Source organism: Orbicella faveolata, unplaced genomic scaffold (genome assembly GCF_042242905.1).
Source record: "Orbicella faveolata isolate gen_17 unplaced genomic scaffold, um_ofav_v1 contig_34, whole genome shotgun sequence".
In the NCBI taxonomy this organism is placed as follows: domain Eukaryota; kingdom Metazoa; phylum Cnidaria; class Anthozoa; order Scleractinia; family Merulinidae; genus Orbicella; species Orbicella faveolata.
This window is the reverse complement of record NW_028301563.1, coordinates 1766665-1782274: the sequence shown is the minus strand read 5'-3', so window position 1 is coordinate 1782274 and position 15610 is coordinate 1766665. Positions and strand designations below refer to the sequence as shown.

Sequence of the window (15610 nt, the reverse complement as noted above, 5' to 3'; positions counted from 1 at the left end):
TGCGTAGGGTGCACCTCGTGTTAAATATAAATTGACTCCAAATAGTTAATGAGCTAGAAAAACTGGTCCAATTTTTAGCTCTTTGGCTGTAATATTAAAGGAGATATTGGTTTTCAAAAACTGCGAAATTTCTGGGCGGCAAAAGCGCTAATGAGTGCATACCTCTTTTAAAAAAATTGAGTTGTTAAACGGCTCGCAACGCACAAAAAATTTCAAATACGTAAGGTTCAAATTTCTTGGGAAAGTTAGTCGTGTTATACCCTTTCAATATTCGAAAATGATATTTTTGTAGCTTGGTCAGAAACTGTTCGCTTATACTAATGTGGGACATACTGTCACCAAAGATCCCTTTATGCCTACTACAACATACGCCCTCATTAAATTAAATGTCAACAGCTACCTCAAGAAAGTTCGGCCAATGATAGAACTATCATGAACGACAACTAATTCGAGATAAAATTAATTAATGGGTACTTTTATCGTGAGAGAATCCGAAACACAGATGCAGGATTGTTCATTAATCGTTCTTGTTTTATGGGTTCTTGCCTCACTGATTAGGCGAAACTTTTTCACTGCTTTGAAGTGTAACTGTGTTTTTGTATGGAATGAGTGGTGTCACTAGCAACAAAATGCAGCTTTCCTAAACTAGATCTAAATTTATATAATAAAAACAAAAGATTCAAAAAACATTCAAACGACAAACAGTCTCCCTTTCCATGAAGTAAAAATTACTCACCCGCTCTAGTTTAATTTAAAATTAAACTAGGGCAGGTGAGTAATTCTTTATGGTTACATGACTTTCCAGTTAGGCACGTTTTTGCAAGCATAAAATCGTCTACATTATGAAATAATTGAGAAAAGCTAAAAAACTGGTCCTTGAAGAACACTTAAAACAACGAAGCAAATAGAACTACAAATTAGGGAAGAATAAAATGTAAGGAGCAATATAGTTTGGGTCTTTCAGTTAAAAATTGAAAACTTTGCCGCTGGCTCAAACGCCTGTCTGGTTATTCCTTTTTCTCTCCCATCAGCAAAACAAAATGAGGTTTGTGGCATACCGTTCTTAGTTCTTGACAAGTTGTCGGCTTCTGAGAAAGTTTTAATTAAACTTAATTTTTTTATTTTCGAGGAGTGTTGACTTTCTTTCTGTACTTTAGGAGTGAGTTTGCGACTGAAGCAGTAATCAATTTTCCCTGCTGGCTTACCGGCCCTTTCCACACATTGCTGACGTTGCGTCCACATCTAGTTTTTGTTATACTTCACTGTAGCTAATTAAGGATATTTTTTGTAGAAAAAGCATTTAAAACTTGCGATAAATTTGGAGACGAAAATGCGTTTTAAATTATTTAACATTTTAGAAATTGCGTCACGTTGCTGGAAAATTATATTGGTTTGGCTAACCTAGTTTGTCAGTTTATAATATTAAAATTTTGAAAAGGGCACCTAACAATGCTGTTTTGCTTTGCTTAAATTGACAGCTGATAGTTCAGAGCAGTAGTGAATAAGCTGTAATAAACGGCAATAAAAAACCGTTAGGCTGTAAAACTTCAAGTCTTAATTTCTTTCAGAATTATCATTGTAAGCAAAGAAAGTTTGAGACGAAAAAGAACTGCATATCCTTAATTAACTGATCAACCAGCGACTTTCTAAGACAAATATAATCTACATCTAAACGCTTGTCTTTTCTAGGAAATTAACATAGTCATCCATCAAGCAGGTGAAAGTATTCAATAATAACCAGACTCGTCTTTTTTAGGAAATTAACATAGTTATCCATCAAACAGGTGAAAGTATTCAGTAATAACCAGACTCTCTATTGTCTCTTCGTCTTTATAGAACGGGAATCTATTCCGGCGCGGGACTGAAGCGCTTGCTTTCAAGGAAACCAGAACATGACAGGTAAACTGAACCTAAATAACATATATTGTTGATACAAAAATTTCTGCCATTATAAATGAATCAGGCATTTTTTTTTTGTTTTTTGGAAATATATATCTACAAGAGCCTTGAGCTAGTCGTCAATTTTTGGAGAGTTTACCAAGAGAGAAAGTCATAGTTTGCACAGAAAAGACAAGACCTTTTGGTAAGTCAACTTTCACTTTTTTCATTTACTGTGTAACTGTACTGTAGTTTTCACGAAAAAGTCGTTCTTACTTTCGATTCAGAGTTAATATTTCTAGCGGTACTGTTTCCTTAATGTTGCCTAACTATTTCGACTGTACACTTCAAAATGATGAATTTTCCTATTTGCAGAAGGCATCGCGAAATATTGTTCAAACTGATTTCGATTTTAACGCTTAAGTTATTAAGAGCATTTTATAGCATGTTAGGTAATAAAGTATGATAAAATTCATCGAAGTAACTGTCTCAGGCTCCGTCAACTTCACGCCAAAGGAATTTAAAAACGGAGGTTTCACTTTGAAAACCCATCAAATGTTCTTTGTCCACACTACGTCGGAGAAATTTACAAACGCAAGAATCGCCTGTCGTGTTGGATTTGTGTTTGAGGAAAACTCGGTCAGGGAAATCAAATGATTATCGTGTCGCCATCGTTTTCGAAAAGCTCCGTTTTCAAATTGTTTTCCGTCCACCTGAGTATTGTCAGGTTTGCAAGGTATACAGATCCTTTTTTGTGTACTCATTATTTCTGATCCCGTGGATCGAGACCCTGGCAAACATGTTATCAGTTTTAGAGAAATGCCAGCTGAAAGAAAACTAAACTGCATAATTTATAAAACGCTTTTTATTGGTAACAGAAAGCTCAAACCGCACAAACAATGTGACTCAATATTGGTACCAAACTATTTATTGCACATCAATATATAGGAAAGATCATATATTTGATACGCGGAGAAAGATATGAAGACATAGATGATCATCTCAGTTATATAACCAACTTAAGCAGCTGTGAAATTAGAGCCTGAAAAAAATTTAGGGCTGAACGGGATTCGAACCCATGACCTCGGCGATACCGGTGCAGTGCTCTACCAACTGAGTTATCAAGCCAACTGAGAGCTAGATTACGAGTAGTCCCTCTTTCGCCTGGTCCGTCGTGCGTGACGCGAAAGAAAACCGCGAGAAAAAAAAATGGCCGCCCGAAATCCTGGGGGCGAGGACCGCCTAAGCCAGGGAGTTTAAATTATGCGTTACTCTCACAATGAAAAAATATGATTGGTTTATGTTAGGAACGTTGACAACTTGTTGTCAACATTCGAGATACGTGTGACGTTTTGTAGGAATGTTTATCTCGCTTTCCGACAGTAGAAAGCTTTGGAACCAGAGGAAATCGAGGCGTTGGAACCGCACTTCGCAAGCCGTGATGTTCTTGCCATTCTGTCAACAGGCTTTGGAGAAATGTTAATTTATCAAGTATTTTGTTTTTTGCCAAGCTTTCCCCCGCGAACCGATTGCGAGCGTGTTAGTGATTTCGCCGCTCAACAGCATCAATGAGCTTAGCCTTGCTGCCGTCCATTTGAAAGATTGAACCGGACTTTCACTTGAAATTAGACATTCACCTGAAACTTTCCGCGACTGTCGGTAAACATTTCACCGCAGTTGGATGATCTCCTATGCGAAATACATAATGTAAATTCTCGGTTGAAACTCTGCGTTTGAAATTTTCGCAGTAACGTTTAGCTTTACACCTAGAGACGCAGCAAAAATCGTTTCAAGACGCCTCTTTCGCCGTCTTCCTTTTAAAACTTCTTTGGCAGTTTCGCTTAACGAACACTGGACGAAGATATACTTCTCACGGCATATTTTTGTCTCGCTACTTGAAGAGTAGAGTAGAGAAATTTCATTCAGGATATCTCCGGGGGTTATTGACAACAGGCGATAATAAGAGGACGTCAAGTTGAGAAATCCTACACCGAAAAATCGCTCGGCCGTGAAATGTCAAACTCCCTGGTTTAGTCGGTAGTCCCTCCTTTCGCGCGCTCCTCGTCCGCCAAGATTTCGTTCAGGCATTTTTTCGCGCGGTCATTTTTTTCGCAGTTTTCTTTCGCGCCACGCACGACGGACTAAGCGAAAGAGGGGCTACTCGTAGTCTGACTGAGAGCTGGTTACATTGTTAGTTCGTAATATACCCGTAGATGGTGAAGAATGCCACAGCTGTTTAAGTTGCGCATATAGCTGCGACACAGGGGACCCGAACACTATATCACCAGGAAAAATAAATGTGCTATTATTTACCTGTGTTCCTGTGTCTTTTTGAGTCTTTTAGAAGAGATTTGAATGAAGCGAAGGCGGTTTACATTTCTGAATATTATCTCGACTGCCGCTTTGTAATTATGACGCTCTGGTTACATCTCAAGTTTATATACTTTCCACAGTTCAAATATATGATCTTTCATCTATTAATGCGCATTCTTGATCATCTACGGGTATATTACGAACTAACCATGTGACCAGCTCCCAGTTGGCTTGATAGCTGAAGGTATAACAGAGGTCATTGGTTCGAATCCCGTTCAGGCCTGATATTTTTTCGGGCTTTAAAATCAATTTCACAGCTTCTTAAGTTGTCTATATAACTGCGATGATCATCTATGTCTTTATAATTATCTTTCTCCGCAGTTCAAATATATGATCTTTTAGGCCTGCATTTGTTTTTTGTTTTTTTCTCAGGCTCTAATTTGACAGCTGCTTAAGTTGTGTATATAACTGCGATGCTCATCTATATCTTCAAAGTATTTATTGAACATTATCAAAGTAGAGTACAACTGTTAGACTTCTTTTGATGTCGAGTTTGATAGTCATACTGACTATGAACAACGCTAATCACGTTTCCAGATCTCTGCGGGCGAAGCCGACGACAAGCGGAGTACCCACAAGAGGTCTGGGAACGAGATTAGAACGGCGCCATAACTTGCACACTTGCGCGCCCTTTAGCGGCTTTAGCTTTGCAGCTTACACAATGGCTGGTCCGCATCCAACAGCTAATCTGCTATGTAGGATGTTCTTATAATAAATCAGGTAAACCTTAATGGTTTTTTTTCCCTGTCGTACATGTGTTGTACGGATTCAGAACCTGGCCAGTGGCTTTGTATATCTTTAAAAATGAACCTGGTCATCAAGCTTCTTATGATTCCCATGATGTGTCAGATGCTTTGTGAACTCAACGCTGAACAGTGTAGAAGCGAATATTCCATCCGCGGTAGGATGCTAAAAGGACACATCTTCATGGAGACGACGACCACAAACTGGTTTAAGTGTGTAGACAAGTGTAACGATGACGTCAGATGTCAAAGCTTCAATTACGTCATCACCCGAGGCATATGTGAATTGAACGACCGCACCAAAGAGGCCAGACCTGGGGATTTTGTTGAGGACAGCGAACGGGTGTATCTCAAACGACTGAGTGAAAGAGGTAACTTCAGCGTCAAGCTCTATCTTTTGTTAGAAGAGCATAAACCCTTTACATAATGGCGCAGTAACAATAGTTATACACCTTAAGCCTCATATTTATATGAAAAATCCTTTGTTTGGAAACATACTTGCGCGGTTAAGGATGTACAAGGTAGTGTTATTCAAATGTAGGCGCCATTTGTGCAAAGGGTTTATTCATTTCTCATACAAACATGTCGAGGATTACTCAGCATTCCGATGACTGTCGACAGAGCTCGCCGGTTGGTTTTTCAAGAAAACTGACTGAAAAACAACGTGTTGTTTCGTTATGAGATCTGAGGGCTGAATCAATAAGCTTTCTTTTTTCTTTTAGTTGCACTTGGATCCATTGCGGAGTTGCCAGCTGAATCGTGCGCCGAAATCAAGGCGAGTGAAGGAGAAGATGCAGTCAGCGGTAATTACTGGTTCAGTTCAATTAAACCTGGCGAGGCAGTCGTGGCTCCATGTAACATTTCTACGGAAGGTAAACTTTTTAGACGTTAATTCTTTCAACAAGTACCCCTTCCCGCTATCAAACACCTTGAATTCCGAGTTGTTCCTATCATGAGCGGCTGTACATTGTACTAAGTACTTCATATCGGTGTTTTTCCCTTTTTCTTTCAGGTGGTCTGCCTTGCATGGAAATTAATATCTCTTTTGCTAACCGTCCTTATGGCACCTTTCCGTCTTTTTTTCTTATTGTATAGTATGTTGTCTAGTACTTTGTATTACTTTGAACCATAAATTGCAGTAAAAAACATCGCGCGCTACATCAAACTTTTGCCTACAATTTCATATTTCCTGGTCCACTATAGTTGACTGCGAGTAATCCAAACCGTTCTTGTTCGTTTCAACGTTAAGTCGTTCTTCAAGCAAGAATTATTTTAAGAACCAGAGACAACGAGGCTTTAACTTAAGGTTCGGTCTTAGCGTGCGTTATCCGTCTGAGTAATTTAATTTTCTTGTTCGGTGTGAAGTAGAATTCACAAGCAGGAATAACAATTACAATTCTATAGAAAGAAGCATTACGCCAGGTGAAATCCTGCCTTCCTTTTGTTTTGTTTTATTTTAAGAAGGATCAACAGCAGATTCACGTGACTCGCCCAATGGTTCTGTCAGTGATCGATATTCCATGATATTTTTTCAACCTTTTGTTTAGACGTAGACGAGTGCGATGCTTCTGTTCCTGTCTGTGACATCAATGCCGAGTGTATCAACATCATTGGTTCATTTATTTGTGCCTGCAAAACTGGTTTCTCTGGGGATGGATTCAGCTGTTCTGGTAAAAAAATTTTCCCTTATTTTCTTGAATAACGTATAATAATTGTCAATCTCAGTAATCGTTTCTTTTCTGGCCTATAACGGTGTGCTCACTATTCCAAACTAAGTATGACTTTTTTTGAGATTAACTAATCCCTTTTCATGCATATGGCAAATTTTGCACCCGGCCTCAATTTAAAACTGAGGTGAAAGACAACATTTATACCCTGTGTACAATTTGTTAGAAGACTCTCTATTAGTACTAACGTTCAACTAAGAGTACCTATAATCAGGAGTTGCCATTGGTATGAAATTTATGCAACTGTGATTCGCTGACTCTTTTTATTGAGGTATTTTTGCCGATATACAGCTCCACAAAAAAAAAAAAAAAAAGACTAAACGAATGACTGTCCCGGAACCTTAACTTTATACATGCATTCGGCTGAGTGATTAAGTTATTTCAGATATTTATCATCCACCGTCTTTCCTTTTTGCAGATATAGATGAGTGCGCCAGCGGTGCTAACGGCTGCATCAGCGGTAAAGCTACATGTTCAAATACAGCTGGATCGTACAATTGTACCTGTAACCATGGTTACACAGGAGATGGCAAAACCAGTTGTTTGTCTCAAGGTAAGTAATGGCACTTGTAGTGGATAGTACTAGTTAAGGAGGTGTCAGAGCCACCTTAAATTTTCGAACTTTTAAGATTTTTAGTGATTATCCAAGCAATGAAATTCTTCTTGTATTACTCGCTATATGTGTTAAAGGAAATCTTGGATGAAAAGCAGGTCAAGTTCCAAAGTATACCTAATGGTTATCTTTAACTGATCCTGGGGTTTTAACTTGATATCTCTGTAAGTGGCTCGAATACGAAGTTTTGGTGTTCAGTTTAAATCGCCTGGGCGTCGCCATGTTTAATTCATGGTAATTTATGACGTCACTGCTCCGTCAGAGATCTCAATATGGTTTCTACAGGAGATGAGTTTTCGTTGTACATACTCATCTGAAATATGAATTATAAACGATTAAAAGCACTTTTATATCTGTAGATTCACGCAACGCCGTATTTAGAAAACGTCCAACCACGATATGACGTCTTAATTTCCCATCAAGCAGTGCAAAACTAAAAATGGGGGCACGGGAAAAATTTGAAAATCTAAACTGAAATAGCAGAGGCAAAACGCCAGCATTGAAAACAGGCAAAGAATTATCGACTGAAAATCGCTGAAACAGTTAAACACACACACTAACTTGTGATTTGAACAGAAATGTTGTTCATCCAAGATTCCCATAAAATCTAAACTGCTGAGGTAGGCTTAGCTTTGAGTACGCTCCAAATGTCTTAAGACTTAACAATAGCCCCTAAAATCCTAGAGTGCAACTGCACGTAACAACACAAATTTCTTTTTGCTAGAATGTCAGAAATATCAAAACTTGACAAATGGAGACAGGAAAAACACATACGGTGCAGTACCGTTGACTTGTGATGACACACTCGGGCCAGGTTGGTTTCGTTTCCAAGGAGCCGCCGGAACTAAAATGGCTACCACCTGCGTGCCTACACATCACTGTGGGACCCATTCCACCGGCTGGTTAAACGGTGCTCATCCTACAGTTGCAGAGGGTCAAGTCACCAGACAGGTCTGCTTTAATTGGAATTCAAACTGTTGTACTTGGTCCATCAATATCCAAGTGCAAAGCTGCGGCGATTTCTTCATTTATAACATCAGTGGAACACCCTCAGTACACCCTTGTCATCTGCGCTACTGTGGCGCTGACTGAAACAAGTATTTAATCTAGTGATGGTTGCAAACAAAACTCCTCTATTTATAGGCTGTACATAGTGATTTTAATTAATTTCCTTTTGCGTTTATGTCGAGGGCCATTAGTTTATCAGTTTTGACTGTTAAAAGTTACCCTCTCCAATAAAGTCTACTATTAAAGTCTACCATTAAATGACAATTCAATTTACGAAATATATATTCCCTTAAGTGCGTCTTGAAAAATTCATTCTTAATTTCCCTGTTGCTAACGTTTTCAGTCCTAGAGTCGTCTAAATACTTGTAATTTCTTTTAACTTTTTCGTCAAGTAGTTATTTCTGCATAAAATGGCACTGTGAGTCTAATAGTACAAAAAGAGACAAACAAATAAGAACAGTGGCGAGGAGGAGCAAGAGATTCCATTAAACTTATATGTGATCAGGAATCCACGTGTTGAATGCAAGATTATTGGATTAATTCATATGGATTAGTGTATTTTAAGTTATTTGGGATAAAAAATCTGTCAACTTAACTGCGTTTGACAGTTTTTTAATCAAAAGACTTTCAGATCGGAGTGCAATTAAAAGATCTCAGGGAGGAAGTGCGAATCGACACGATACAGACGTGCTCGCAAACACACCTCGGACCTTCAAAGAAAAGATCCGGGGGGTCACTCCCAGAAAATTGGGCGGGGATGTGCGGCCTGCTTCCCAAAACCCTTACCTTATTTATGACCAAAATCTGTGATTTTCCTTACCCTATTTATGACCTGTAAAAGCATAATATCAAAATTGATACCCTATTTATGACCAAAACGGCTGAAAAAGCACATCCTTTGGGGCCGCGCACACCTATATAGCCCATATAAGAGAGCACCCTTTCGATAAAAGGACCGGCTGCCAGTAGTCAAAAATGACTTAGTTTTGTTTTTCTTCGCTCCATTGGATTACTAATTAATGTAAATTTATTTCGCTATGCTCTAACAGAACGAAATCCCAGAGGGGTTTGTATCAACCCCCCACCCCACTGGGGGTATGAGTTAGCTTGTACGTCCGAGGGTTAAACACGAAACAGACTAATCTCGTTAGCTAACGATACATGTTTAGTGTAGTAAGGCAAAGATACATATATCAAATTTAGAAAATATTGTTGTAAGTTCTAAAAATTCGTCTCACGTAAATAATGTCTTCCGCGAACCTAGCTGCAGCCTTGCTTGAAGTGAAGGACACTCGAAAGACTTGCAATCAGGAGAAAGCTAAGTATTAAATTGTGATTTGGTAGGCAGCCCTGACATTTAGTTTCATTTTAATATTTGGAAAAAGTGCTCCGTTGCTGTCTCCATTCTCCAGCCAGTCTCGACCCCAGAGTCTCCCAGATCGGTGACCGTCGTCTTCTTGGCGATCCAACCGCTGACCGAGCCGGGAGACTCTGGGCTCGAGATTGATCTCCAACTCGCGGGAAAGAAAAATTAGAGGGCCATCTTGGCTGACGTCATTGTTCGTATTTTGCCTCATTAGCATAAGACTTTGCGTAGGGTGCACCTCATGTTGAATATAAATTGACTCCAAACAGTTAATGAACTAGAAAAACTGGTCCAATTTTTAGCTCTTTGGCTTTAATATTAAAGGAGATACTGGTTTTCAAAAACTGCGAAATTTCTGGCTGGCAAAAGCGCTAATGAGCGCATACTTCTTTTAAAAATTTTGAGTTGTTAAACGGCTCGCAAGGCACAAAAAATATCAAATACGTAAGGTTCAAATTTCTTGGGAAAGTTAATCGTGTTATGCCCTTTCAATATTCGAAAATGATATAAGGCATATGTGAATTGAACGACCGCACCAAAGAGGCCAGACCTGGGGATTTTGTTGCGGACAGCGAACGGGTGTATCTCAAACGACTGAGTAAAGATTTCTTCATTTATTTCATCAGTGGAACACCCTCAGAACACCCTTGTCATCTGCGCTACTGTGGCGCTGATTGAAACAAGTATTAAATCCAGTGATGGTTGTAAGCAAAACTGCTCTACCATATTAAATAACAATTCAGTTTTGCGAAATATATACTCCCTTAAGTGCCTCTTGAAAAATATATCCTTAATTTTCATGTTGCTAACGTTTTCAGTCCTAGAGTCTTATAAATATTTGTAATTTTTTTAAACCATTTTTATCAAGTAGTTATTTCTGCATAAAACCGCACGGTCGATCTAACAGTACAAAAAGAGACAAACAAAATTAAAAAAGTGGCGAGGAGGAACAAGAGATTCCATTAAACTTTTATGTGATCAGGAATCCTCGTGTTAAACGGTGCTCATCCGATCGTTGCAGAGGGTCAAGTCACCAGGCAGGTCTGCTCTAATAGGGCTTCAAACTGTTGTACTTGGTTTATCAACATCCAAGTACAAAGCTGTGGCGATTTCTTCATTTATTTCATCAGTGGAACACCTTCAGTACACCCTTGTAATCTGCGCTACTGTGGCTTTGACTAAAATAAGTTCTGGGTCGTGAAATTAAATCCAGTAATGGTTTCAAGCTTAAAGCTCCTCTGCTATTTTAAATGATAATTTTACGAAATATAAGTTCTGTGTGGGGCATCTCAAAGAGTTCAACTTTTTAATCCTTTAATTAAGCTTATTTGTGATAAATTTGTTACTCTTTAAACTGTCTATTTCTGCATTAAAAGGCGCTGTGCATCCATCGGTGCAACAAATAATACATAAATACATAAATACATGAATAAATAAATAAATAAATAAATAAATAAATGAATAAACAAATAGATAAATAAATAAATAAAATAATGTCGAACAAGAGCAAGAGAATGCGATAAGCTATCCGCGAGTTCAATGCAGCCTTAGATTAGATTTTAAACATAAGAAAATGGACACCAAATTGATGAAACATCAAGACCATAACAACTACAAAAGTCTGCATACGAGCCAAGTGGCCCATCAGGCCGGAGCTTATCCTGGTCTCAGTATCATGAAGCGACTAGGAGTATTTCTACTCCCCCCTGGATGGGATGCTAGTCCATCGCAGGGTTACCCCCAGCATTAAATTCGCCGGTACCCATTTATACACCTGGGTGGAGAGAGGCACTGTGAGAGTAAAGTGTCCTGCCCAAGAACACAACACAATGTCCCCGGCCAGGGCGGAGAACCCGGACCGCTCGATCCGGAGACGAGCGCACTAACCATGAAGCCACCGCGCCTCCCAACAACTACAAAAGAAGAGTAGTATTGGGTGCACCTATACAGACTAACCAATCACATTGGTCCATTTCAATCACGTGATAAAATGCTTCTTTCTGATTGGTTGGTCAGTATAGACGCTCTTTAGTACTTCTAAGAAGGTATGGACAGACAAAAATAGAAGAAGATTAAAACGGATTTCTTTAAGGGTTTTGAAAGAGTACTGTTAGGCTAAACAGTTTTAGAAAGTTAAACTCGTTTGTTTGTCGCCTTTAATTTTAACGCCAGGGAAACAGATTTGATTGCATCGAAGCAATGGTTGTGTCATGTAGATCTTTAGAAGAAGTTTCTTTGTTGACTGATAATGATAGACTTAACTCAACCGAGAAACATTTCCTTTAAGGGAGCTCAGTCACGGTATTTTGGCCACGTACAAACTTATCTTCACATTGAAGGAAACCTGAAAATACTAGTTTACTTAGACAGAAAAGCACCAAAGAGATAATAATAAACCAAAAAGGAACAAGAATGGTTGATGGTGGAGACGTTTAACACGGATTTCAAACGACAGACCGTTGACAAATTTAGGCTAAACTTTCCAAGATGCGTAGACCGTGATGTAGCTCCTTTAACGAATTAATCCATTGAGTAAAGTATAAAATAGATTGTAAATATCTCGAACAGCTTCTTTAGCGGATTGTAAAAATTAAAATGGCTTCGAATCGTCTTGCACATTTTTCTCAGTCTTAGCAATAGTTTTATTTTGACACGCACAACGTGCTAACTACAATTCGATATCAATAAATGGGCGGTCACTGGACTTGTTTTAAGTCAGACCCCCTTGAAGCTAAAATTAAGGGTGTTCACAAGATTATGCTGTTGGTATGCAATGGTAACTTACGAGAGCCGAGTGAACACGTTTCAATGAATGTAGTAAAAAGTCGCCAGAACAGTTTTATGTGCAAAGCTTGTTAACGTTTTTTCACCGATACCTGTAGTTGTCATCCATATAATAAACCGCATTGATAAGAACTGGATCATTGCATATTGCATTTCAGAGGTTTCCATTGGCTTAGCCATCATGGTGTTTGAGCCATTATAACATAGCACGCGCCCTAGTCCTACCTTATTCCTACTGAGCCATCATGAACGAAATCTATATGGACCCACGGCCGTGCGTTTATAACATGACGTGTGCAGTTCCAATTTAGCTGTAAAATTTCCTTCGAGTTTAGTGCAAGTTCCTTTTTTTTTTAAGTTTCGGCAATGTGAAGATTATTTTGAACAATCCAGACCCCTACCTAGAGCCTTTGACTTTTGCCAAGCTAAGATATTCACCTAAACTTGAGTATTTTGATTTTGTTTGTCTACATTTTCATTGAGTATTTTTGACTTTGCTTGCCTACAATTTCATCATAATTAATTCGAAGAAGCGAATATTTCATTGACAAGTTTAGAAACCAGGTTAAGCGGTTTCGTTCAACTGTTGCTTAACTGGTCGTGGCATGTTAGAATCCTAATGATCTTTGTTTTACTTTACCTTGCATTGTGAGACCTTTGTAGTCAGTCTCAAAGAAAACATGTTTTAGCGCCCAAGTTGTTGTCGCCATGTTATAAGAGAATTGGTTCACGCTTTTAGCTGTGCGTATCTCGAGTTATGGATGCACGCGGGAAGTTTGTAGAGCACTGAAGGAGCTAGAGTTGCTCTGGGCTATCGCCTCGAGCAACTCTCACGCTTCTTTCGTGCTCTCCAATCTTCCCGCGTTCATCCATAACTCGACATACGCACGCTAAGCATGAACCAATTCTTTTACTATACAGTGCTCTACAAATATGCTATGCATACGCTTAATTTTTGGGGGCGTTTTATTTTTATTTTATTTTTAATTCGGTTTTCTGTATATTTTTTTGTGTGAAGGCGCGGTTACCTTACGGTTAGCGTGCTCGACTCCAGATCGAGCAGTCCGGGTTCGAGTCCTGGCCGAGGACATTGTGTTGTGTTCTTGGGCAAGACACTTAACTCTCACAGTGCCTCTCTCCACCCAGGTGTACAAATGAGTACCGGCGAATTTAACGCTGGGGGGTAACCCTGCGATGGACTGCATCCCAGTCTAGGAAGGAGTAGAAATACTCCTAGTCGCTTCATGCTACAAAAACCGGGATAAGCTCCGGCCTGATGGGCCACTTGGCTCGTATGCAGATTCTACCTAGCTTTGTGTATTTTGGGGACGATTTTAAATAAAACAATTTTATTTCACTCGCGCTTGTTGAATATGAGATGATTATTTGCGAAAAATCATTATTTTGCGACCAATTTTAAATGAATGAATGAATGAATGAAATGAATGAAATGAATGAATGAATGAATGAATGAATGAATGAGTGAGTGAGTGAGTGAGTGAGTTAGTAAATGAATGAATGAATGAATGAATGCAAGACTATTTTATTTAAGTGTATTTAAGTATTTGAATATTAAAGCGGCTATGTACTCTTCAGTCACAAACAAAATTACATGTCTGTTTTTCGGCCCATCAAGCAGAACTACCCCGCCAAGGCGTTTCATTTTCTGGTCGTAATTTGATCAGTGTTAGAATAATTCATAAGGATCACACAAACATAAATACACAGCGAATATTGTAACTCGCAACTCGTAACTCGTAACTTATTAACTAAATTATGTTAAGGTTTCCACAATTTATGCCCATCATCTTTGTTGTTTTTTAAGGCCGCATATGACCCTTTCAGTGAATGAATTTACTTTCAGTCTGAATTCTAGAGTGGGGGTTATCTTCTAAAGTATTAAATCTCTAACTGTTTTTTTAAGGGGTACTGTGGATTATGAAAATACTTTGTTGGCAAATTTATACAATACTTTCCTCTGTAACAAGACAAAAACCGGTTATGCAATTTCACGACTCGCAGAAAAATTCTAGCTTCAAAGGAACTCATCTTTTTCACCGCTGATTACGCATAAGCTCCATAGCGACGCCTCATGCATGTATCTCCCATCTCTTCAATTTATTTTCACCTGTTCTCCTCCACGTTGAAGGCTTCGAAGTAAAAATGTAAATATCACATTTTGGAACATTCACGGTTTTTTGTAAGACTGTTTTCAACCTCTGCTTCAGTGATCCGTGGGCCACTATTGGAGTGTAACTAAGACAAGACTACGTCTCTCATGTATCAACTCCCGATATTCTATATATACTCCGAAGAATCTCTGAGCACAAAATATAATAGCGGGTTTTGAGCTTCTAAAGACCACCGCTGGAAAATTTATCACAGCATCATTGACTATTAAAAAATGTGATCTGTTTTTCGTAATAATTCACTAGATTTCAGCGAGAGGGCTACAAAACTAAGCACCATTCATAGTAATTGTGCTTGAAGATGGACAATTGTCTAAGCAGAGAAGGTTCATATTTCATAGTCACCTTGTAAAATAAACTATGTTTGTAAAAAGAAAAGGAAAAATAATAATAAAAAAGTAATAACTTCTTGTTGTCGAAGATAACGCCCAACCAAATAATTTTTGGCTTTTTGCCGTATTTGCTTAGTCGCTAATGAATTAGTAATATATTATGCATTTCACATACAACCTGTAACAACGGGGCATCTTGTCCGTGTAGGCTTCATTGTAACCTGGTTTCAATTCAATTAAAAATTCAGCTTAATTCAGAGAGTGCAAACAAGTTTCCATGAGAAAACAGCACGACTTAATTAGTTTCGCTTGGTATTGTAGATGAGTGTTTACTCTTAGAGGAATCTTCACAAACACCTCACGTACGCTGACATGCGCAGTTTAATTCAAGGAAAATTCATATCATGAGACGTTTAAACAACGCAGAGCTATAGGTAGGTCAGATGAATTTTATGATCAAAATGAAATTTAAGTTACAATTTTACAGAGTCTTTTATTTTTTCGTGCTATTTATTCTCCATAGTCGTGTCGAAAGTAACTTTTAAAGTGGAAAAATTACATCACTTATTTTGGTATGGTTCAAATTCATTTCATTTT

General features: G+C 38.5%; 1 protein-coding gene across 1 annotated transcript; it reads left to right on the top strand.

Annotated features, from left to right (window-relative positions):
- The first annotated feature begins 2010 nt into the window (after positions 1 to 2010).
- On the top strand, positions 2011 to 9689 carry LOC110058724 (uromodulin-like). The gene is made up of 6 exons (XM_089272119.1): positions 2011 to 2083; positions 5024 to 5365; positions 5717 to 5866; positions 6542 to 6664; positions 7140 to 7274; positions 8059 to 9689. Exons 2-6 carry the CDS (start codon positions 5056 to 5058, stop codon positions 8424 to 8426), a joined length of 1086 nt encoding a protein of 361 aa, XP_089128245.1. The 5' UTR covers positions 2011 to 2083; positions 5024 to 5055; the 3' UTR covers positions 8427 to 9689.
- The last annotated feature ends 5921 nt before the right edge of the window (positions 9690 to 15610 follow it).

Bases quoted from the DNA above. Each gene is read 5' to 3' on its own strand.
- LOC110058724 (XM_089272119.1), top strand. From the start codon at position 5,056: ATGAACCTGGTCATCAAGCTTCTTATGATTCCCATGATGTGTCAGATG. The intron at 6,665-7,139 runs GTAAAAAAATTT...TCCTTTTTGCAG, and splicing joins GGATGGATTCAGCTGTTCTG to ATATAGATGAGTGCGCCAGC. The intron at 7,275-8,058 runs GTAAGTAATGGC...TCTTTTTGCTAG, and splicing joins AACCAGTTGTTTGTCTCAAG to AATGTCAGAAATATCAAAAC.